This window comes from Mus musculus, chromosome 4 (assembly GCF_000001635.26).
Source record: "Mus musculus strain C57BL/6J chromosome 4, GRCm38.p6 C57BL/6J".
Taxonomy (NCBI): domain Eukaryota; kingdom Metazoa; phylum Chordata; class Mammalia; order Rodentia; family Muridae; genus Mus; species Mus musculus.
The window spans coordinates 9,343,405-9,367,982 of NC_000070.6; the positions used below are offsets into that span (position 1 = coordinate 9,343,405).

The 24,578-nt window shown below is 39.2% G+C and overlaps 1 protein-coding gene across 7 annotated transcripts in view; it reads left to right on the top strand.

Moving 5' to 3' along the window:
• Clvs1 (clavesin 1) overlaps nt 1–24,578 on the top strand; it is a 306,947-nt gene that overhangs the window by 198,660 nt on the left and 83,709 nt on the right. For all 7 annotated transcript variants that reach the window (XM_011250126.3, XM_030253852.1, XM_006538321.4 and 4 more), the window contains one exon: nt 7,243–7,417. In XM_011250126.3, coding sequence (XP_011248428.1) covers nt 7,243–7,417 — 175 coding nt within the window. Of the gene's footprint in view, nt 1–7,242; nt 7,418–24,578 lie in introns of those variants that run through there.

The following is a 24,578-nucleotide window of genomic DNA, read 5'->3' on the forward strand; positions in this document are numbered from 1 at the left end:
TGGTTTTGGTTTTGGTTTTGGTTTTGGTTTTGGTTTTGGTTTTGGTTTTGGTTTTGGTTTTGGTTTTGGTTTTGGTTTTGGTTTTGGTTTTGGTTTTGGTTTTGGTTGAGAGATTTTTAATGATACCTTGTATTTTCTTGGGCATTATAGGTGGATTTAAATTGTTTATATGAATTTAACTTTGGTAAGTTTTATCTATCAACAAAATTGTCCATTTCTTTTAGATTTTTCAATTGAATGGAGTACTGGTTTTTGAAGTATGACCTAATCATTTTCTAGATTTCCTTATTGTCTATTGCTATGTCTCCCTTTTTGTTTTTTATTTTGTTAATTTGGATATTTTCTGTGTCTTTTAGTTAGTTTGGAAAATAATTTAGATACACTTTTTATTTTCTAGAAAAAAAAAAAACACCAACTCTTTGTTCCACTAACTCTTTCTGCTCTTCTCTTTGTTTCTATTTTATTGATTTCAACATTTGACTATTTGCTATACATCTACACATTTTAGATGTGTTTGCTTCTTTTTGTTCTAGACCTTTCAGGTGTGCTGTAAAGTTGCTAGTATGAGATCTTTTTCAACTTCTTTACAAAGGCACCTAGTGCTATGAACTTTCCTCTTAGCATAGCTTTCATCATATCCCATAAGGGTAGGTATGATATGCATTGATTTTCATTGAATTTTAGGAAGTCTTTAATTTCCTTCTTTATTTCTGCCTTGACCCAGTAGTCATTCAGTATACAGTTGTTCAGTTTCCATGACTTTGTAGTCTTTCTGTTGTTTCTGTCATTGTTGCAATCCAGCTTTAATCTGCGATGGTCTGATAGGATGCAACAGGATTTTGGAGAATGGCCCATAAATTGCCAAGAAGAAGGTATAGTCTTTTGTGTTTGGGTGAAATGTTTTGTAGATATCTGCTAGGTCCAGTTGGCTCATAACATCTCTTAACTTAATTATTTTTCTGTTTAGCTTCTGTCTTGGTGACCTGTCCACTGGTGAGAGTAGAGTATTAAAGACTCCCACTATTAATATGTGAGATTCAATGTGTGGTTTAAGCTTTAGTAATGTTTCTTTTACAAATGTTGGTGTCCTTGCATTTGGGGCATAGATGTTGAGAAGTGAGACATTATCTTGGTGGAGTTTTCCTTTGATGAATATAAATTATCTCTCCTCATTTCTTTTCATTAATTTTGGTTTGAAGTCTGTTTTGTTAGATATTAGAATAGTTCTATCAGCTTGCTTCAAGAGTGCATTTGCTTGGGAAATCTTTTTCCAACCTTTTACTCTGAGGTAATATCTATGTTCGATGTTGAGGTATGCTTCTTGTATGCAGCAGAAGATTGGATCTTGTTTTCAGATCCTTTCTGTTAGTCTGAGTCTTTTTATTGGGAATTGCATCCATTGATATTGAGAGACATAAATGACCAATGATTGCTAATTCCTGCTATTTTTTGTATTTATTGATAGTGTGTGTGTGTGTGTGTGTGTGTGTGTGTGTGTGTTTTCTTCTCTGGGGTATATACTGGTATGAGATTATATATTGATTTATTGTCTGTGCTTTCTTGGGTATAGTAAACCATCTTGGATTGTACTTTTATTTCTAGTACATTCTGTAAGGCTGAATTTGTTGATAGATAGGTTTAAACTTGACTTTATTGTGGAATATCTTGTTTTCTCCATGTATGGTGACTGTAAGTTTTGGCAACAGTGGTCTTTTAGAGTCCAGGCCCTTCTGTCCTTTAGATTTTACATTGAGAAGTTGGGCCTAATTCTAATAGACCCATCTTTATATGTTACTTGGCACTTTTCTCTTTCAGCATGCAATATTCTTTCTTCTCTAGTGTTTTGATTATTATGTGGTAAGTGGACTTTCTTTTCTAGTCCAATCTATTTAGTGTTCTATAAGCTTCTTGAGCCTTTATAAACATGTCATTTAGTTAGAATATTTTTCTTCTATGATCTTGTTAAAAATATTTTCTGGGTCTTTGAGCTGGTCATGTTCTCCATCTTCTATTTCTATTGTTTCTATGCTGGTCTTTTCATATTTTCATGGATATTTTATATCAGAATTTTTTCAATTTAGCATTTTCTTTGACTGAAGCATCTCCTCTATCTATTGTGTCTTCAGCACCTAAAATTCTTTCTTCCACTCCTTTTATTTGGTTTGTATTGCTTGTTTCTCTAATTCCTGCTCACTTACCCAGAGTTTTCATTTTCAGAATTCCCTCAGCTTGTATTTTCTCTATTGCTTCAACTTCCATTTTCATATCTTGAATGGTTTTATTCATTTCCTTCAACTGTTTGTTTTCTTGGCTTCCTTGATATTCTTTATGGGATTTATTCATTTCCTCCAATCTTTTGATTGTCTTTCCCTCGGTATCTTTAATGGATTTATTCATTTTCTCTTTATGGACCTCTAACATCCGTACAAAGTTGGCTTTAATGTTGTTATCTTGTGATTTAGTTAAGTGTTCAGGGCTTGCTGTAGTAAGATGGCTGTCCTCTGGTGGTGAGATATTGACCTGATTGTTGTTCATTAGGTTGTTACACTGATATTTAGTCATTTGGATTTGGATTGGTTATAGGTCTGGGTGCTGATTTCTATGGTTGTCTTTGTTGGATGAGTGCTTTCTTCCTTGGCTTCTGTTTCTTCCCTTGTCTTCTGGCTGGCGTGACCTGTGATTAAGTAGAGGGCATCTGCCCAAGTTGGGTGTTGGACTTCTAATGGCCTGTAATGCCTCTGGTCCAGCAGGGCCTTGCTGTCAATGTTGGAGACTGGAGTTAGGTGATGTACTTGGCTAGAGGTCCTCTAAGATTCAGAATGTTGGCCAGGCTTCTGGTGTGGTAGGAGTTTTCTGCCTGGATTTCAGGGAATTGGCCTGGTCCCTAGGGTTCGGGATGTTAGCCTGGCATCCGGTAGAGTAGGAGGCTTCCATCAAGTGTGGGCCAAAATGTGGTGCTGAAGAGCAGAGGGGCAGATGGAGTTATGCTGGGTGTTCATGGGTGGGATGGGGAGTGGTTTTATCTGGGGTTCATGGCTTTGGCCTGCCCTCTAGTGAGGTAAAAGTGACCTTTAAAATTCTTAAGGAAAACCTTCATATTTAATCACATTGGTAAATATTAGAATTAACATGAGAGCTTTAACTACTAATATTAATGACATCTTACTACAATGGAAAAATTACTACAGGAATATGCACTGTGGATATGGAAATGGCTGAGAACTGTAACATTCTTCTCAAGAACAAGTATTATTTATAATCTCATCATACTCCTACATGGTCATCTACTCAAATATGACCTCTTTTTCTTATATAGTACAAGCCTTGGGTTTCAAGTTTTAGAATGAAGTTAAGACAAATGAGTCAGTTCTTAAAAGTTAAACACCAGCCGGGCGGTGGTTGGTGCATGCCTTTAATCCCAGCACTCGGGAGGCAGAGGCAGGTGGATTTCTGAGTTCGAGGCCAGCCTGGTCTACAAAGTGAGTTCCAGGCCAGCCAGGGCTACACAGAGGAACCCTGTTTTGGGGGAAAAAAAAAAGTAACTCCTAGTTTACACCATTTTGATTCCTACTTGCATTAGATTTTAAAACATTAAAAGGTGATGTTAAATAACAATAAAACTGTAAATACAAGACAAACTTAATCTATATTAATAGTCTCTAGGTAGTCTCAGTAGGATGATGAAAGTTCCTCTAAAATCCCCTGCAAGTCCTGGTTAATAAAAATCCTCATGGGAAAATTCCAGGTTTCCCTTTTTAGGATAATTTCTTACATTTCATTGGCAATTTGCAGTCCACATGGTGCTTTCACATGAAGTTAAAGAATCTCACACTAAATTCTGAAATTACAAAAGCTATGCAAATTATAGAGAGAATGGATGAGATGTAAATACCCCCTTTCATCTGTTATCTCACTCTGAGACACATGCTAAAATAGTCTAATCTAATTGCGACTGCAGGCAAAATGTCGTCGTTTTCCTCCCGGTTATTAGAGTTAAGCAGCCCATGTCTACATCAGTTCATCCGGTGAAGACTCTGAAAACACAATTGGCCTTAGGTTGAATTGTCAGTGACCACTTTGGTTTGTCTAGACACTGTGTTAAAGCATGTAGACTCATGGCAACAGACTGCAAGGTACAGCAGGTCTATTTAATTGAAAAATGTAATATTTGCAAAATCTTTTGAGTTACAAATTATGGTGAAGATGCCACAGAGACTTGTTGTCCTGCATGAAACTGACTTATCAGGATAAGCATCTGAAATTAGTCTATGGTATTTGTCACAACAGAATAAAGTAAGCTCCTAATATTCACTACGTTCCATACATACTTCCAGTCTTCTCGGTTATTTTAAAAATTCTGTCTCAGGCTCTCACTCAAGAAACTGTGTTACATTTTGCTGTCCTTGAGATTCCTTCCTTTAAACTATGACAATTGTTCAGAATTCCCCTGTGTTTTGACATAGTTCACAACTGTGAGAAAAAGTGATCATCTGTTTTGGGGAATGTCCTTCAAGTGAAATGTGTTTAGTGTTTGCCTCACTATTGCTCTGACAATATGATGTGGAGGGAGGACACGAAGAAATAAAGCACCGTTTTTAACATCATAGCAAGAAAATACCCTTCATGGTTTCTCTCTAGTGATATCACCTTTGGTCCCCTGGCTCTGGCTGTGTCCCCAGCTTTCCCTACTGAGGGGTGACTCTTCTTTTTACTCTACCCTTTGGAGGGTGTCAACATGCTCAGCCAGTATTTATGGAATAGGATGTTACACTCCAAATCTTTCAGAGTGGATTACCTACATAAATTATTTAGTTTACTTGCTATTTTAATTTTCAAATAGCCAGGAGTGCTTCACAAATGAAGCATATTACCAAAAGGAAAGAGGAAGGGAGTGTGGGGGAATTTATATGAAGAAATCAAGGATGCAGGAAATGAAGGATATATTGCTGCCAAAGATAAGCAGCAAGGCTTCCGTACCAATGAGCCCTCATAAAACTGTTTCATCTGGCCTCTCTCTGCCCAGCAGTTCTTCCAGGAAAGTGAAGCACTAATGTAAGGTTTGCTTATGCTTTACCGCTTGGCTCCCGGCGGGTTGCACACACACACACACACACACACACACACACACACACTAACACACTAGCTTATTTTTTAAATGCCTTGGCTACCTCAAAGGCTGGGCACTCTTAAACCTTCCCTTGCTACCTCAGGCCCAATCGGGGAAGTGGTCAATGGCCACGTTCCTAAAGTCTCACATGGCTGGTTGGCTTTATTCTCTGCCACTTCTGCATCCCATCCTTCTACCCCAAGTCATGGCGATTCTGTCCTGTCCTCTCTATGTCCTCTCCCATGCAACACCAAGTGTGCCACCCTGCGTCCAACCATTAGCCCTTGGCATCTTTATTGATCGATCAAAAATCAGCAGGGTACAAGGATCTACAGTGTCTAGACATGCAGATTCCTGATTGAATCAAAGGCTTAGGATCATTTTCCAACAACCTGAACATTTGGACGGGAAACCGAGTCTTAAGTTCCTTTTACTTTATTTCTCGTGGTTCATCTCATGGGTGTAACATTTTTCTTCCTGCTGATGTCTGCTCTAAATTCTGGTTTAGAGGTTTCTAGACAGAATTCCATGTGCTTCCCTGACCCCATACCTCAGGTCTAATCTAGGTAGGTATACTGAGGGAAGGAAATTTTTAGCTTGATAATAGGAAACGAGAACTTGAGATGAATAGCAGAAACAGAGTAAGCTGTTCATTTTTTATTTTTATTTAGGCCTCTCTTCTGTCCTAAAAGACTTCATTCGCTGAGTTACTCATTCAAAGTCTGTTCACTCAAGGTTTATCCCAAACCATTGTCTCTTCATAGACTTTCCAAGCCGAGGAAGTGGTATCAATCCCTTGTACCAACATATAAAGCAAACTTCTAGTCCCTGCCAACTAGTATTTTGAAAAGTAGAGACAGGGCATACTAATTTATAGCTGCAAGCATGAACTAGAACTCTGAGCTTATAATCGGTGTGTACTAAGTCACCGGTCTCCTATTCAGTCATAGATACTCAAACTCTAGTGTGAAGACATTATGGTTAGGGCTCTAAAACAGACTGGTCATCTTAGGAACCCAACCCTTGGACAGTGAGTTCATATAGTGAAGCTTCTGATTTTAATGAAAGCTTGAAGGAAGTCATATAATATACATACACTAGACATCCAGGCTTACATCTTCAGCTCATCAAAGACCCTGATTATGAAACTCTTGCAACACATTAGATCGGCAGTTAGATGTAACAGATCATTTGCAAGTGTTTCTGTTATCGTTTCCTCGTGTCTAAAAACTATAGAAATGAAAGTCAGCCAGTGATTTGGATCAGTGATGTGGAGGCTTATGCATAACCCTGGAGAACTATCGTCCTAGTTTGTATTCATGTCTTCCTGTTGTCATAGTTACTGATGTACTCAAAGTGATTTCCTATCTGAATCACAACCTGTAGACCTTCAGTGAAAATAAGCTGGTCTTCCTGTCTTCTTTCTTTCTTTCTTTCTTTCTTTCTTTCTTTCTTTCTTTCTTTCTTTCTTTCTTTCTTTCTTCTACCCATGAATCAGATCTAAAATCATAGCAACAATAGCATGGGCATTTTTACACTCTCTACAAGGTTCTAGCATAGAAAATGAATAAAAGATATTTAATCCAAATAAGGATCCATGACTGGGGTTTCACTCCATTTGTTCAATAAAGATTCATTGAGTGCCTGGGTACTGGAGATAATACCTCAGTTTGTAGCGCAGCCCTGTGAATATCAGAGTCTGTTTCTGTTTGCTTTTGTTGCTGTTATTGTTTTTTGTGAGTGTGTGTGTGTGTGTGTGTGTGTGTGTGCATGCGAGAGAGAGAGAGAGAGAGAGAGAGAGAGAGAGAGAGAGATCCAGATATCTTTCCACAAGGTATGTACAGTGGTGCAGAGGGAGCAGAATACAGAGAGCCATAGAATGCAAAAGAGCAACATCTCATTAAGCCTAAGGTACTGTTGTGATCAAATAAAAGGAAGCACCCATCCTGGCCATCTTAAAGCATTGTTTTTGGATGTTCAGAAATAATACTGTCATTCATTCTGCTTTGAGAACCTTAGTATTACTCCTCATGAAGGATTCATGGGGCAGCAGGGTGGGACAGCAGAGACGCTGCACACAGTGTGCCATCTCTCAGCTGTGGAGGCTCACATCCTCCTTTCTGTTCTGGCTGCAGGAACTCCTTCACGGACATCCTCCGTGCCATTCTCCTGTCCTTGGAAGTCCTTATTGAAGATCCCGAGCTCCAGATAAACGGTTTCATTTTAATTATAGACTGGAGCAACTTTTCCTTCAAGCAAGCATCCAAGCTGACACCCTCTATCCTGAAACTGGCCATTGAAGGGCTGCAGGTACGTTCAACAACTATGCAATGCTGATGGACCTGACTTTACATTTGCCTGGTTATTGCAACCAAAGTCTTATCTGTCCTTTGGAGTGGAATAAGGGAACACGAGTAAAACTCACCCATGCGTGCTCTATATTTTCACTTCAGCCTGAGCTTAAATGTTCGCTGTTTTTTCTTCATTAGCCTTCATTGTCATTAACAATATTAAATTGCTGTTACTCCAGGCACAAATTACCTGCCAGAGCAATAATGACTAAAGTCTGGAGATGTTTGGCTAAGTCCCAGAGTTCACAAAATGACAACTAGGAAGCACCTGCTTCACATTTTTTCCTACAACGGGGGCTGGTCTCTAGGAGCATTTTTGAGCCCCAGTAATGCACTCTTTGGATCTTTACTTCCCAAGGCGTGCTATGCTGAAGAATTCGTATGAAAGTAGATTGCTTGCCTGTGAACAAAGGCAGTCGATGAAGCTCAGCAGGCAGTTGCCAGAATGGGCCCTTTGAAGAAGAGATTTTTTGTGTTTAGGGCAATTTTCAAGGACCTTCCGCAGCCCTCTCATCTCCCAGAGCAGTGGGACTTTTAAGGGTCAGTGGTTCTCTGAAAAGTAGCTAACTCAGAAATGTTCCTTGGTACCCTGAGGTGACATGTGTTCAAATACAGAATTAAAGGCACGCTTTGAAGCCATTAAAAAAAATCAACATAGGTAAAGCTCACCTCCCTTCTTAATCTGATAGAAAGATTTACTCAAGGGAGTGACCAGTTCCTTAATGTGTAACCACACACCAAAACATGGACAGTGAATACTCATGTTCTGAACTCGAGTCCCACAGCCCACAAGATCTGTGTACCACAAGGGGCGACGAATGGTTCCATTTCTTAAGCTGTGGCTTGTTCTCTCACAGGCCTCTGAGGAACATATGCCTATTGAATGGATATTATGACATCAACATGATTTCCTTTTTCTCAGAGGAGTAGAGCTGACATTTCAGAAGAGAAACATCCCATTCACATGGTCCCAGGAACATTAAGCTGTCTTTGTGCCTTGTGGGCACAGCTTAGTTGCATTTGTATGTACAGACCGCTCAGCTTAAACTAACAGACTCCATGTTCTTGACCATCAGTTCCCTGCCTATAACACCATTCCTTATCTCTTCTCTTTTCAGGACTTGAATACAGCTTATTTCTCTAACCTTTTGTTAAGAGACATTTTAAGATTCTGTTGCTCATAATTAGGCTGATCATTATTTCTAGGAATTTCTTCATAGGTTTCTATATTTTCTTTTTTAAAGGATGATTTTTAAATATGAAAGTTGCTATGACTTAGCTTATGATATATATTTTTTTTCCAGAAAAAAATAGCCCTTTAGTCAATCCTGTGTTTCAATTTTTATTTCTGGAAAAATGTGTGGATTATATAACAGGCCCTTGCTAACTCTGCTAAGTAGATGCATGTCTTCCCGTATTAGTGCAGGCGGGTGTGTTTTAAAGGTGAAGCTATGAACAGAGCTGAGCTATTGTTACGGGAAATACCAGATGGCAGGTCATGATGGGTCTCATTTAGGCCTTCATGTTCCATGTGTTGGGATCCAAGGCTTGTGAGACCAGAGTCAGAGGGGGTAAAGATATGTGCTTCCCTGATCTCCAGAGCGGTGGGATTCCTGCTAGAGAGCTGCTCTGATTGTAAGAAGGCATCAGGCCCTCCTGTATTCTGACTGTCTAAATAGTGATACAGCTCTGTCTCTTCAGGCTTCTGGATCCTTAGAAAGTGATGGTTACCACCTGAATGGGGCAGGAAAGTCATGGCCAAAAGGAAGTTAGGATTAGATATCTTCCTAACGCTGAGACCCTTTAATGCAGTTAGTTTCTTGTCTTGTGATGACTCCCAACCATAAAATTATTTTTGGTGCTACTTCATAACTGTAATCTTGCTATGTTATGAATTTCAATGTAAGTATCTGATATGGAACCCCCAAATGAGCCATGACTGAGAACTGTTCATCTAGGATATGGATTGTCCAATACTGTACTTTTTAGATGCATGGTATCTTGGGCATGAAGAAGTTACTGAGGCAACCATAGGCAATTCTGCTCTTGCCCTACAGTAGCCATTCTATCTAGGAACTCAACCACTTTTCATACCAGGCTCTCCTCTCTCTGACTTTGGTCATTAGATCATTTAGATACTTTTACCACTATCTCTTCTAGGGGTCTTTCTTTATCACAGGGTTTATGCTCATCTCCAGGTGACTATGAACCCTTCTGATACCTTGAAAAGGTTATAAGTAGGACCAAACAGAATTCATTCATTTTTAGTCAATGGTGCTATACAGCAACAATTCTACATAGGTTTCTAATTATTGCCTACGATGGCTCAAGAAAAAATTATACAATAGTGTTACAGTAGAGACAAGAAAAGCTACACAAGGCTACCATCAGCAGAGAAGCCACGTGTTGCCTTCTTTCCATTCACCTTGAAAGATGCTTGAAGAGGCCCAGGTATCTGCTGGACCCTCAGGAGCTTGTAGAAGGAAAAGCCTCCATTCCAACATACAAAGCTTACACTGTCTGCCCTCTTGCCTAGGGTCAGTGTGAGAATGGCCTTCTCAATGGAATGTCCAGACCCCTGTGGAGCTTGAAGATCTGGTTTGGGATTTCAGCTGTTTATAAGATGAATCTAGGATTTCCTGCTGCTCCATACCTCGAGAGTTTAGGGCCCTGGCATGTGATGCTGTACCTACATACATAGGCAATGAATGCAGTAATTCCAACAGAAAGAAAAAAATGGGTTGACTCAGATAGCTCACTCTTGAGGCAATGAGAACTTGTCATCAATTTTTGTCAGTCTTGTATCTTATATTCCAACCTAGTTCAAGGGGCCTGGGGTTTTGTTTTGTTTAATTCTCTATAAAGAGGTATTTAAAAAGATTGTTGGTTATTCCAGGTTTGGCTCTTTTGGCATGAAAGACTATGATGTGGTGCTTATTACGAAAGGAAGTCAAGGGACAACGCTTTCTGGTCAGCACACAAAAGGGAAGTTGAAAGACTTATGGCAGGTTTAAGTTACTTTTATTGAAGGTCTCAGGTGTTCTGAACCTGGATGATCTCTTAGTGTCATCCTCACATTGGACTGAAGGCCCAGGGTATTAACATTCCTGTATTGTCTACTTATTGTGTGCTGGCTGCTGAGACAGAGCTGCAGCCTTGTACCTCCATTCTGAGGCTGAGAGGCAGCTGACATCAAAAGTCATTCTCCAAATGTATCCATCTGAGTGTCTGGGCATGTGCAAAATATCCTGCCGTAGGACACCAAAGAGTGTTGCTTTTTCTGGATCTTTTCCTTGGTTACCTCAAGTCCCAGCTATGTCAAAGTGTAGGTGGTACACTTTAGAAGTGATAGAACGGGGCTAGCAATTTGATGTCAGTGTTTGAAGGAGGGGGTTTTTAGTTTATTTCTATAAGGTAATTAATTTGTCTTTGGATATAATTCAAAATCCAGCATATGCATAAGATTTTTGTTATGTGCTTCATAGGTGAAATAATTATGGTAACCATACAGGATATTGTGTTTTAAATCTTCTCACATTTGTTCGTCTATGTGGGGTGTGTGTGTGTGTGTGTGTGTGTTGCATTTACCATAGCAATAGGACAACTTATGGGAATTGTTTCCCTTCTCCTGTGTGAGTCTTAGAGCTCAAACACAGATCATCAAGCTTAGCAGGAAGCATTGTTATCCACTGAGACATCTTGACAGTCCAAAGATTGTTTAAAGGGTCATGTTCCGCCATCACAAGTAACTCTGCATAAGCTTATCGCAGGATGTCTGTAGAACTCTCCAGTGCACTCTTCTCTCAGGAGACACCTTCAAAAGAGCATGTTGTTGAAACCTCCACATTGTTCCAGTTTACTTAACTACTACTCTGCGACTGTTTCTCAAACAATTTTAGTTAAAACACAATTTTTCAGAAATCATTTCTTTTATCCATATTTTTTTACTGAAAATTTACATTTTCCCCCTGCTCAAATCATTCCAGATCCTTTCTACTGCCCCACCCACCAACTCCATCTTTTCTTCTCTCTTTATTTGCCCTGGTCTCTAAATGTAGTCGATACTGTCTATGACTCTAAAACAATCATTGCATCTATTCATTTAAACATCTTTACATCTTAGTCAAATTCAAAGTAATATGAATGTGACCATTTTCACACATCTCAGTATGACTCTTAGTGACTTTGGGGATTCTGCCCATTTTCACACATCATACTATGACTCTTAGTGACTTTGGAAATTCTTGCAGAAGTCACACATCCAAGTCCTGCTCCTGAGTTTTGTAATATGTTCAGAATCAAGTTTTGGTGTTCTTTCCTGTCAACCACTGCAGCACAACTCTTACAATCAATGTCTGGTGTTTCTCAATGTGTAGTCAACTCAGTCACTCAGAAAGCTCACAGTGTTTTATTGAGGGAGAGGTATAGGGGGTTATTTACAAAACGTCTTGTCTTGGATTCAAATATTTGTTGTGGGTTTAGAGAATCCTGTTCTTCATTCAATAGAAGAAACCCCAAAAATGTTTGGCTTTTTGTTCCATTCTGTTTTTTTCTTTTATTTGTTTTTTCTCTCTCATTTTCATGTTCATATCATTATTTCTCGCTAATGTTGAAAGTTTATCAAGTCATTATCTCTTTGCTCAAAATGTATTGTGAGATTCCTTGTAATAAAGATGTTGTCATAGTATTTAATCAACTTTGAATCAACATTTTTCAGACAGGTTTGAGCCAGATTAGTGAATGAGATAGTACATGTCTTCTATAGTTGTTTCCCCTTTAACATGTGTGTATTTGCATACTAGTCCATACGTGTGTATGTGCATAGAGTTTAGAGGAACAACTTTATGTGTTATTCCTTAGACAATATCCATCCTTTTCTTTGAGACATGATCTGTTCCTGGCGTGAAATCCACTCATCTAGAACTCCCTGCCAAGTAAGCCTGAAGGGATGTGCCAGTCTCTGACTCTCCAATGATGAGGTTTTAAGTGGGAACCAACACGCTTACTTTATTTATTCATGGAATTAGGGCCTTGTGCTGAAGGCAATTACTTTATCACAGTGAGGTACCTTCTCAGCTCTTTCCTTGAAGTTTCTTAACAATAGCTTTTCAAGTTTTAACCCAGGTAGTAGTAGAAGATTTGGAGCAATGCTCATAATCTTGGACAAGTCAAACTATCGCTCTCCTCACAGTATGTTTTGTTATAGCCACTCGATCCTGCCACATTCTCTATGTGTTCCTTTCTAATTTCCATCCCTTTTTACAAAACATGTATTTACTTGATCTGGGGAACCCAAAGTGCCTTATTCAATTAAAAAGAATAGTCTGTTTGAAAGTCTGTCATGTCATGGGCAATGTGACAATTCCTAAATGTAAATGAATAGACCATGCTATGCTTGGAAATTTGGAAAAGCATCTGTACAGTACAATCATCGTAAGCTGTCTCCAGTTTGTGATCCACATGCTAGATGTGTAGATATCCTGACTCATGTATACTTCAACACAAAATGTGGGTCAGATACTCTAATAATAGGACTGCAGGAGATGACAAAGCTAACCTGGCTTCAAGGAACACTCTTTCTATTGACATGTAGCTTCTGAGCCCATCCTTTATGTGGTTTTCACACACTCAGGCAGGGTGCTATTACATGGTGCTGCAACATAAAGTACATGATTTTGACATTACGTCATCATACTCACCTGTTGGCCAAGTTACCCCAAATCACTGTACCCTCTATCAGACTTCCTCATCTCTTCATAAAGGGGCACAGACTGAAAGTTGACCCTTCATAAGCAGGTTAGGTGCTGCTGCTGCTGGTATGACCACACTTTGGTGTGGGTAAGAGCATAGTCAACTATCTGGGCTCTGATCTTGATTCTGCACCTGACAGGTTACTCTCTTTCTGGGTTCTAGTTCTCCATCTGTATAGTGTCATATTGCAACAATATCTAAAATAGCAAAAATTAAATGAAAAGTGGTTTTATATAGCCAGCTCTTCATAAATGCCCAAGTGGTATTAAAAGGATGAAGCGACCTGGTCTGTAGACTCATTTGGCTTTAATGCACTTGTGTAAATAAAATCTGCATTGCCTGGCTCTATAAGCCTGGATTTCTGAGCACTGACCCTCGACAGCTTCATCACTACTAAACAAGGAAGTTCCTTATCTATTTGTGTTACCATGACTCGGGAGCAGATGGTGTCACCTGCCTGCTCACTGTCACCTTCCTTTCTATTCTTGTGGTGTGATCTTTTCAATTATCACCCAGTAGTAGCAGAGCAAGTCCAGTCCCAATATCTTGACACTGGGTGATGGATAGAGACTTATAAACAAACGCACCTTCACCCTGTAAGACTCTTGCTGCAGCAGTGTCTGCAGCATCTTTGACTCTGTTTTCTAAAGCATGCTAGAAACTGAATGAAGAAAAATGATAGTTTGCATTTTGGACAAAGAAGGTAATGAATTTGTGTCTCCTAAAGTTTTCATGTATGCTCCAAGAAAAATGTTTCCTCTAACCAAACTGTTTTACCTTCTCATACCACGAAGCAGTAATTCTGCATTTGCAGTTAGTGCAATCTGTTATTATGGAAATCATAGAGAAATTAAACATCTCATCAAAAGCTCTACCTCATTAAGTGTCAACTAAATTCAGGAAGATAATCAAGGCTGATGACACCCTGGTAATTCTGATACAAATAGTGTGGCTCATTTAAAATGGTTCCAATAAATAGGTCTATCTCCGGCATATTTTTGATACTTAGTCTTTCGGACTCTTGTGTTTTATAAACCTAGCCAGTCTTCTAATTCAGTTCAATCCATCAATCTCTCAGTTTTTACTTCTAGTTTAGTCACAAAGGTAAAGAGACACAGCCTCTGGCACTGGGAAGTCTGTGCTTCAAAACAAGGCCAGACTTATGAACAAACGGGGAAAAAACCTCTAACATTAAGAAAGAAAGAAAAAACGCTAAACACATTGATTCCCAGGTGAAGAAAATAATGCGGGAGCAGGAGAGAATGGTTTCCTGGGCAACACCACCACTCCAGCTCATTCTTAGCAGATGAGTGTTGAACAGGGAAATAAAGGCCGAAGGGAAGGGATTTTAGGCAATGGGAAGACTATAGTCAAACACGCAGAGACCTGTTGTACCTCAGTAGAAGAGAAAATTAGAATTCATTTTATAGTCTGCAGCTCACAGGCACCAAGAAGGTCTATGGTGCATCCATGGTAATCTTAAAACCCAGGTGACCTTAGAATATATTGCTGATGAAATGTGGCGGATTCATGTTTCCCATGGTGATCACTTAGAGCTTCTGAGTAAGGAAGGTGTTTTAGTTACTTTCTTCATCATTATGATCAAAATGGCCAACAGAAACAACTGAAGGGAAGAAACATTTATTTTGGCCCATTATTCCCAAATGAGTCATCTATTGTGGCAGGGATGGTGTGGCCAGGGATGGCCCCATCTATAGAGTTGTAAGCAGCTGATTCTTCCCTATATAATCCAGATGTTTTGCCCCACCTCTTCTTGTCTGTCTCTCCTCATCCTCTTCCTCTTCCTCCCTCTCCTCATCTCTGTGCATGCTTTTCTGTCTTTCTCCCCCTCCCCATGATCTCACCAGAGAGAAGCTTCCCAATAAACCTGTCTTTAATATAATCTAAAAAAATAGTTGAAAACAGGCAATGGCTGCTTATAACATCTTTGCATCAGAAAGCAGAGTGGGAGTAGACGCTGTGCTGTATTGTAATCTTCAAAGGTCTGCCTTATTTCTCACATGTTCACTGCCTCCATCACTCATTCCTTATCACCTAATGGTCCAAATATATATTTATAAATATGTTGTGTTATATGTAATATAACATGTTGCCTATTATATATGTATTGCATATTATGTATTAAGTATTACATATTATATCCTATTTTATATAGTGTATATCACATATCACACATCATATATTATAAACCATATATTATATACAATATATATATACTCACACATACATTATAATTATAGGATGAGATCCTCATATTAGGAAAACATACATTTCTGAGATTGTGTGACATCACATCATTTAATATACATTCTAAGTTCATCCATTTTCCTGGAAATTTTGTGATTTTCTAGATTTCACAGTACCTGAAATTCCAGAAAAGGTAATATTCAGGCAAAACTAAGGAATGGGAGGCAGTGACTGAGGGAATAATTCAAGAGAAGAAAGAGAAGCATCAGCTCAGATGAGGAGCAACCACAGAGGAAGGCAGGCAAGATGTCCAGGGAGCTATAAGGATGGATGCAAGTGCTGAGAGTCGGGCTGCACAGAGGGACTTGGAGCCAGCTCGAAGCTTTGGGTGGAGAGAGGAAGATACACATCCCACTGTCAGTAAACACATCGCACCAGACTACAGTCTTGGAGACATGGAAGAAACCAAAGCAGAGGAAACATGAAGACGGTAGCGGAGGACATGTTCAGGATCCTTTTTCTGCTGAAAGAGGAGAGCCGCTGGAGGAAAGCGTTGGGTCCTTCATACCCCAGCCAAAGTGCAGTCTGGACAAAGTGTTAGCTTCTGTGAATTCTTTAGTTAGAGAATAATATTTTTCAAAGAGTCAAAGAAAAGAACTCTGTCTCTTGTGATTATGAAATGAAGTCTGGAGTGTCTGTCCAGGGATTCTGTTCTGAATATATCATTGTAATACATCTGCAGAAAGATGACATTACAGATATCTAATTTGGTTTATGTCCTGGGGGAAACCCAGCATCAAGTCCAAGCAACACTTGGCATTCCTAAAGGGCCTTTCCCTGCATAACCCACATTCTCATGAACCATGTGTAGAAAATAAGAGCCCTTGCAAGCATCACCTAGAGTTTTCTATTTCTAAGGGCTAGAAGATCAACTGATGTCAAAGCCAAGCAGAGTAGATATGAAGGAAGGATTTACACAGAGGGACAATTCTGAGCTATGCTGTCCTCTACGCTCAGCCAGACCTGGCCTTACAAGGGGAAGGGTGCCTGGAGATTCAGTCTGCCTTTCCCTTCCCATCTGTCTGTCTCTGGACCAGTTTCCTTTCGAAGTGCTTTTCCATGAGATGCTGTAGATGTCTGACAGTTCCCTGTATAAGTAAGAGCCCCGTGGCATCTTCATCCCTTACAAGACTGAAGAGATAAAGGGGGTTTTCCCAAGGTGCTACATCGGAAGCATAGCAGGCCCTTCAAGATAAAACATGTAGAATATGGTTGGGATAATAACTCAGGCAGCCTTTATGAATGAGACTTTAGTTTCCATGGAGACCAACTAACGATCTCACACTTTTCTATGTGTCTTACCACGGGAGAAAGTCTTCTTTGGGGGAATAAACATGTGAGTTCATTTTGTGAAAATGGAAGTATTTGTTTCTAAATATCCACTAAACATTGCTAACCTATGTTTAGTTAGTGCAGAGAAAAAAATCAAAATGTAGTTTTTTTTTTATATTAGAACGATCTGGTTTTGTATGTGGAAATATAATATATAAGTTACATTCACAAAATGTAATTTCAGGTAAATTTTTAGAAACTGAAAGTAGCTTGGTAAATAATGGAAGAACAAAAAAAAAAAATCAGATCTTGTGACCTAGTGGTCCTGTGTATTAAAAATTAACAGCAAAGGTTGCCACTTTCCTGACTTTAAAACCACAAATTGGTTCTTGTAGTGTACGGTCTATCTCCCAGCCAAAAAACAAAAACAAAAACAAAAAACAAAAACATAGCAAAAAAACCAAACAAACAAACAAAACAAAAAACAAAAAGCAAATGAAACTAATGCCCAGTTGTTTCTCTCTCAGGCAGTCAGGCTCCACGATGCTGGGGCCTGTCTTGAGTGTGTTACTTTCATAACTGATCTAACACTCATAGTGTCTCTATGTAGCATTTGATTCGAGACTAGAACAGACATTGGAGACACAGATATGCAGCGCCACGTCCTTAAGGAGTGTAAGTGCGACTGTATCACATAGAACAGAGAAGATGCAGAATCACGGCGTTACAAAGCCACTGCCATCAGTTTCCAGCTGAGAGCCAGAGAAGCAGCACAAATAGTGTAGAATCTGACTGCCAAACCTGGAAACCACAGAATCCAGACAGGTTTATGTAGATGCTCCTATTCAACTGTGCCCCGAGGGAATCGGTGTATCATAGCATCAGATCCAATGTGCACAGCTGTGACCCTAAGCAATCTGGAAGAGTCTCTGTCACACTCAATCAGGACTACCAAAAGAAAGGCACATGCAGACTATCAGAGAGCTTTTTGTCTACAATAGTCGCAGTGCGATATAAAATGTTTACAGCTCACCTTAGTTCTGTGTATATCTTAAGAGTTATAGAGCCAATTAAAAGTTCACCGTTTCCAAGAACCTCTTTAAAGGTTCTTGGAAATGGCAGATCAGTTGGATACTTAAGTTATACATATGCAATAATAATAATAAAGCAAAACTGGAATAATAATATCCAATACCATATACATTCAAATTCCTCTCAAAACCATCCATTACATCTCCAATCACTATGCACAAGGTCCTGGGATCATCTTCAGAAAAGGGAAGGAAAAGAAGAAAGAAGGAATGAGGGAGGAAGGAAGGGAGTGGGGAGGAATTCTCCAACAGTGTCCAACACTCTGCTTCGAAAACCAAAACATTCCTGGACACTGGAAGAAGTGATTGATATTTGATGATGTATCCTCCACACAGCTCTTTGTGTTCAGTGCTGTGAGCACAATGATTCCTAGTGAGATGGCACAATTTTTCATATGTTTATTAAATATTTTATTCTCTCTTCTGCATCTGACTTGATGATAGGTACCAGCCATTTGGGATGGGAGTTAAAATCTTGCCTTAATAATAGCTTATAATCATTTTTAACCCTTCACCTCATGTCATAAAAGGGTTTACACAATTTACACTAATATTTAATAGTGTTTCTCTTATTTCAAAAGGTTGCAAAAGGTTTTATGAAAAGTCTGTTAAGTGCCTTTGTTTGGACATATCCTGTCATCATTTTTCCTAAATGTTAAATAGAATTTACTATCACATTCTAGACTTGGATCTTTTTTAATCCATCATTTTATTGAATCTGGGATTTGGGCTTAAAAGCTGTGAGGAAGAAATCTAACTTGATTGTGTTTCAGCATGTCCTGGTGCCTGTCATTGGAGAGTCCATCCCGGAGTGCACTTTAGGTGACAGATAAACAAACGTCAAGGGAATATTAAGACAGCCCAGGCAGAGCTCGAGTCCTGTCTGCTGTCTCTGAGGAGTCCGACCTAATATCTGATAAACAGTAGCTCCCTTCGTATCAGAAACTATTTACTCCTAGCAGGAGTGGCTTCCTATCAGGTCAAAGACTGGATGAAGTGCTTCTTTGGGACCATCCGTTAAAAAGAAAAAAAAAAAAAAAAAGCAAGCAAACAAGCAAGCTGGCAAACAAGCAAAGACACTGGCCAGTTAGAGATGCAAGGCAGTTATTGTAAGGCCCAAACACTATTCTAAAGAGTTTTCAAAATACTCCTCACTATTGAGGAATGCCAGAATAAGAGTTACAAAGGTAATTTATCTTGCCTTAATAATAGACTTTTAAGAAACTTTTGTTGAGAGTATTAAGAATATGAAAAAAAAAAAAAAACCAAAAACCCAAGAAGCTAAGTTAATGCCAGCTCAGCTGAAATGTCATTAGCTGAAAGGAGTAATTCCTAATGCCCTAAGCTGCAGACTCATTAGGCTTTGGAAGGAATTATGAATTTCCTTTTCCATTAACTTGAAAGAGGTTTTGACAAAGATAGCACTAGAAAAGCAATAGTATAGGGCAGCATTAAAGTGGATTTAAAGTCATTGCAAAGGAAGAAGTCAATTCTGAAAGAGAGTCTACCCAAGAGTCAACGTAAGCTCCCAGGTATCTTTACATGGAGGCATGAACCTGTTCCCAGCTGCTGTCGTAGGATGGGCGCATGGGCCTCTTCCCAGCTGTTGTCCAGGTGCGCATACCTTCACCTTGCTACAAAACTCTGTTCTTGACTGCTCTTGCACTTTCAAATGTGTGCTTCTTAATTTTTAAAAGCATCTTCTTCAGAAACTTCACTATATGTGATAATTATTTTAATCCCCCAAATAATAAATCATAAATACATAGAGAGCACAGGAGCTAGTATTCTGTATCTGAGACAGTCCTTCCTACTCAACCACGTCTACTCATCAGGGCTCCCCAACACCACCTCCTTTTCTGCCCATGCCATGAGTTTCTTCTCAAATGATGATTAAACTGCATATCTCCCACCTTGGCAATCTCTCTGGTACCTTGGTCTGTAATGTTGCAAACCCCTTTACCCTTTCGTCTAGAATTTTCCCCATCCCTATAATGAGTGTTGTTGCAGACTGATAGGTCAAGTGTCAGCACCTTAGATTCCCTCTGGTTGCTTGGCTCCTCCGTGAACTTTTCAGCTCATAATTACTGTTTTAGATCTAAATGGGGATCTTGGGGGTGTGATACATCATTGTGACCCAAACAGACATGCTTTGGAGCCTACAGAAGAATTTTAATGATGAAAATGAGGTGCAAGGGAGATGGCTCAGTGAGTAAGAGCTCTTGTTCCTCAGACACGAGGACCTGCAAAAGGCACACGTGGCCATACATGTCTTTAATCCTGATGCTGTGAGGGCAGTGGTTGCACAAAGCAGGGCAGTCTGTATACTCCTCTGGCCTCTGTGAGCAGACACGTATAAACATGCATGTGCACACATACACATGTAGTGTATATACATATCTTGCACGCGCCCGACTCACCAGCAAGAACGATGCTGCAACAGGATCCTTCTGCACACTTTATTGGGAGAGCTTGATTGCAGAGGCGAAGAGACCCCAAGCCCAGAACTGGTGCTGCTTATATAGGCCTAGGAGAGGCGTGTCTCACACCCGGATTGGTTATGCATGGGTTATGCTTATCACCTCATTTGCATGCCTACATCTGATTGGTTAACTTCTCTCTCAATCTGATTGGTTAACTTGTCTCTCATCTGATTGGTTAACTTATCTCTCATCTGATTGGTTAATTCTCAAAACCTCATCTTAGCAAAAAAAACTTTACTGTCTATGTATGCGTGGTGGCCAGAGGTAGCCAGCGCCACCCTGCAACGGCACATGTGGCTTCCCACATACATATACATATTTTCATGTTTATACATATAAGTACTTTCCTAAACACACACATACACACACACCATCCCATATACAACATCACACTCCCCCAAACACACATACATATACCACACACACACACACTATGATTGCTCACCTCTTAGAATTTGCACTTCAGTGGGGCTGAGTAGGGTCTGAGAATATGTATATCTGAACAGAAGCACACATAATGCTAACACTTGTGGTCCCAGCAGCACTCTTAGAGAATCATTTCTTTATAGCATTCTCTTATAGAAATAAGGAATCAAGAAACAGACAGACGGCTCAGTGTTCCAAAGGCAGCTAATGACACATGCAGGTAGCTCACTATGCCTTCAAGGCCAGGTGTCAGGTCAGAAATCTTAACTGTCTCCTTAAACAAAAACAATCTTTGAATTAAAATATCTATTTTTTCAATTTTCAAATATTTTAAGATCATAAAATCTTTTCCTGTTCACTTATTTGTCCCAAATAGCAACACTGATAGAATTCATAGATCCCTTGTTTTTTTTCTGGGTACATAATTGGTCTCTAATCTTAAGTTACTTTATTTAATGTTTCACATACTTTTTCTGTTTTCTCTCCCTCCCTAGAGCTGCTGCTTTGGTCGAGAGCTCAGCAGCACTTTCCCAGAGAACAGAAGAGTTTTCTGACTTTATTTGTGCTTTGGTCTAAGCAGGGTTTAACACACTTATATACTGCCCAGTTGTCTTTCGGGAAAAAAATTACGTCTTTAGTACACATCATTTGCTTTTAATTTGAATAAATGAAATTTTAGATTTAAAAATAAATAATAAAAATGTGTTGGAGCATCTTGGAGAATTTCCAAAAATACAAGGAAAATCAAAATCTATCACAGTTCTGCTTCACATTGTGTTATTCTTCCTTTTCTCACTCAGGAATATTTTTAAACTGAAATTTAATTTTTATTAAACTGCTTTATTGAGATACAACTTACATATTACATAATCCATCCATTCCAAGTGTGCAATTGGTGGGTTTTAGTCTACAGAGGTGTGCAATCATTGCTACAACCTAATTTTTAAAGACATTTATTCAGGACTGAGGTTGTAGTGTAGTCTAAACATATTTGTCTTGAGTGTACAAAGTCCTGAGTTTGAACTCCAGGAGCAAATGAATGAGGCGTGGCAATACAAACCTGTCGTACATACCTGTCGTAAATACCTGTCGTACATACCTGTCAACCTAACACTTTGGAGGTAGAGGTAGACAGAAGTTTGTGGCTGTCCTCAGCTCCACAGACAGTTCAAGGGCATTTTGAGAAGTTTAAGTCCCTGCCTCAAATACTTTACTTTTCCATACAAAGCAATTCAGTTGCTATTAGCAGCTATTCCTCAGTCATTACTTTCTCCACACTTCCTAGAGCTGCAAGCCAACAGAACACTTTCTGTGTGTATACAGTTTTTGATTCCCGCTATGTATGAAAAAACCATACAGTGTACAGTTCTTTGTGCCTGACCACTCTCACTTAACATGTTTGCCAGGGTCATTTGCATGGGAGTTTGTGCCAGCATTTGGTTCCTTTATGTTATTGAATGACATCCCACTGTATGCTGACACCACCATTTAATCTGTTTCTCTGTTGCCTGACATTTGTGTGCTTTGTACTTTGAAGAAGTATGAGTAATACTGTTATGATCACCTATATTGAAGGTTTTTATTTTTGCTTCATGTATGTGCATGCATATGCATACCATAGCTCGTGCATGGAGATCAAACAATATCTTGTGGGAGCCTCAACCTCCCTCCACCATGTGGGTCCCAGAACTTGAACTCAGGCTGTGAGGCATCAGCAGGCATCTTTACTGGCTGAGCCATCTTGCTGGCATGTAATACTCTTGTAAGGACATATGCCTACAATATATGTCTAGGAATAAAATACTGGGTCATGTGATAATTCCACATTAAACATTTTGGAAAGCTATTGAATTATTTTCTAAAGTTGCTGAATCATTTAATATTCCCACTTTCTAGAGACCGGGATCCCAGTTTCTTCATGTCTTCAATTATTCACTTACTTGAGGTTTTGGTTATTGGGTTTTAAACTAAAGCCATGGTTGTTACAAAGCAATGTCTTGCTGTGACTCTGCATTTTGCTAAGAACTCATGATATTGAGAACCATTTCCTGTACTTGTTATCCATGTGTCTTTGTGGTGAAATATGTATTAGATCCTTTGTCAACTTTTAATTGACTTGTCTTTACATTACCGAATTGTGTGAGATATGAGTATAATTCTTGATATGATTTCTTTGACATATAAAACTTTTCTCTATTCTGTAGTTGATTTTCACTTTTCCAACAGAAATCTATAAATCATAAAGGTTTCCATTTTGATCAAGTCCCATTTATCATCTCTTGTCTGTCAATTCATATGCTTTTGGTTTCATACCCAAGAAAGTGTTACTAACCAAGCCAGGTGACCTATCCCTAGATTTTTACTAAACATTTACACTGAGATGTGTGTTCCAAATCAAGGCTTTTTGGTGTACATGGCATGAGGCTGCCCAACATCCCTCCCATTAAGGTTGTCCAGCATTACTGTTAAACACTGTTCCTCCTTCTTGAATGGTCCTGTTTCCCTGATGGAAACCAACCAACCATAGGTCATTCATTTCTGGATTTTACCCCATTGTCTGACACGTTTCTAGGCTGTGAGATTGTCTCAACTATAGTAGGTTTATAGTGATGATTTGTCATGACAAAGGAAATGTGAGGTGCCCAGCTTCATTTTCTTTGTCAAGATTGCTTGTGCTATTGAAGATTTTCTACACTTTCGTATCAATCTTAGAGTACATTTGTCAAATTTGTCAAAACGAATCAGCCAAACAATGCCAAAAACAACCCCGAGCTTGGAATTTGAAAGATAAATTTTAATCATCAGATCCAGATCCGTCTGGGATAAACTGTCACCATACCAAGTATTCAAAGCATGGGATGTTTTCCCACTTCCTTATCTTTAAGATGGGGTTTTTAAAGTTGTTTGTTATTATTTTATGTGCATTGGCATTTTGCCCCCATGTATATCTGTGTGAATATGCCAGAACATCTGGAGCTGAAGTTAGAGTGATGAGCTTCCATATGGATGCTGGGAATTGAACCTGGGTCCTCTAGAAGAGTAGAGGGTGCTCTTATCCACTGAGCCATCTCTCCAGCCCCTCGAGTTGTTTGATTTTTGTTTTCAAGGATATCTTGGGGGTTTCTGCACACTGAAAACAGAAACAGTTTTACATTTTATTTTCTTTTTCAGTGCTGAATAGATATGATAAAAGGAGATATCCTGCCTTTTGACTTTAGGTAAATAGCATTCAATCTTTTATTATTAGGTATAAGCTACATTATGGATGTCTTATTATTATTAAATGTACACAGTTTATTAGATTAATGAAGCTTTCATTATTCTTGGTATGCTCGATCACTACCATCACGTTATCTAAAACAACTTTTATTTTCTTCTCAATTATAGTTTATGCTTTGTAGCCTGTTGAGAGATCATTGTATACCTGTCCCCAGTCTAACTTCCAGGCTACATCTGTGGGCCCCACCCCTGCAATTACCTCTTCCAGCCTCACCTCCAACAGCCTATGCTCCAGCCACATAGGAAACCACACAGAGCATGTTGTATTCCATGTTGCCTGTGTCTCTCTATTTTCTCCTTCCCTTATCCTGAATAATCACTTGATTGATCTTCAATGCACAGATCAATGCTACTAACTTCAAAACTTTCTGGCTGAACTAGAGCTACCTTAGCTGTGCTTCTTTTGTATACTCATAACTTGATATTTCTACATTAGAATATAATGTGGTTTTCTGCCTTTTCAATTTAAATGTCTGCCTGTCCATTCAGGATAGGATTCTCAAAGTCATAGCTATATCAGACATCTTTCACATACGGGACCTGGATTCCA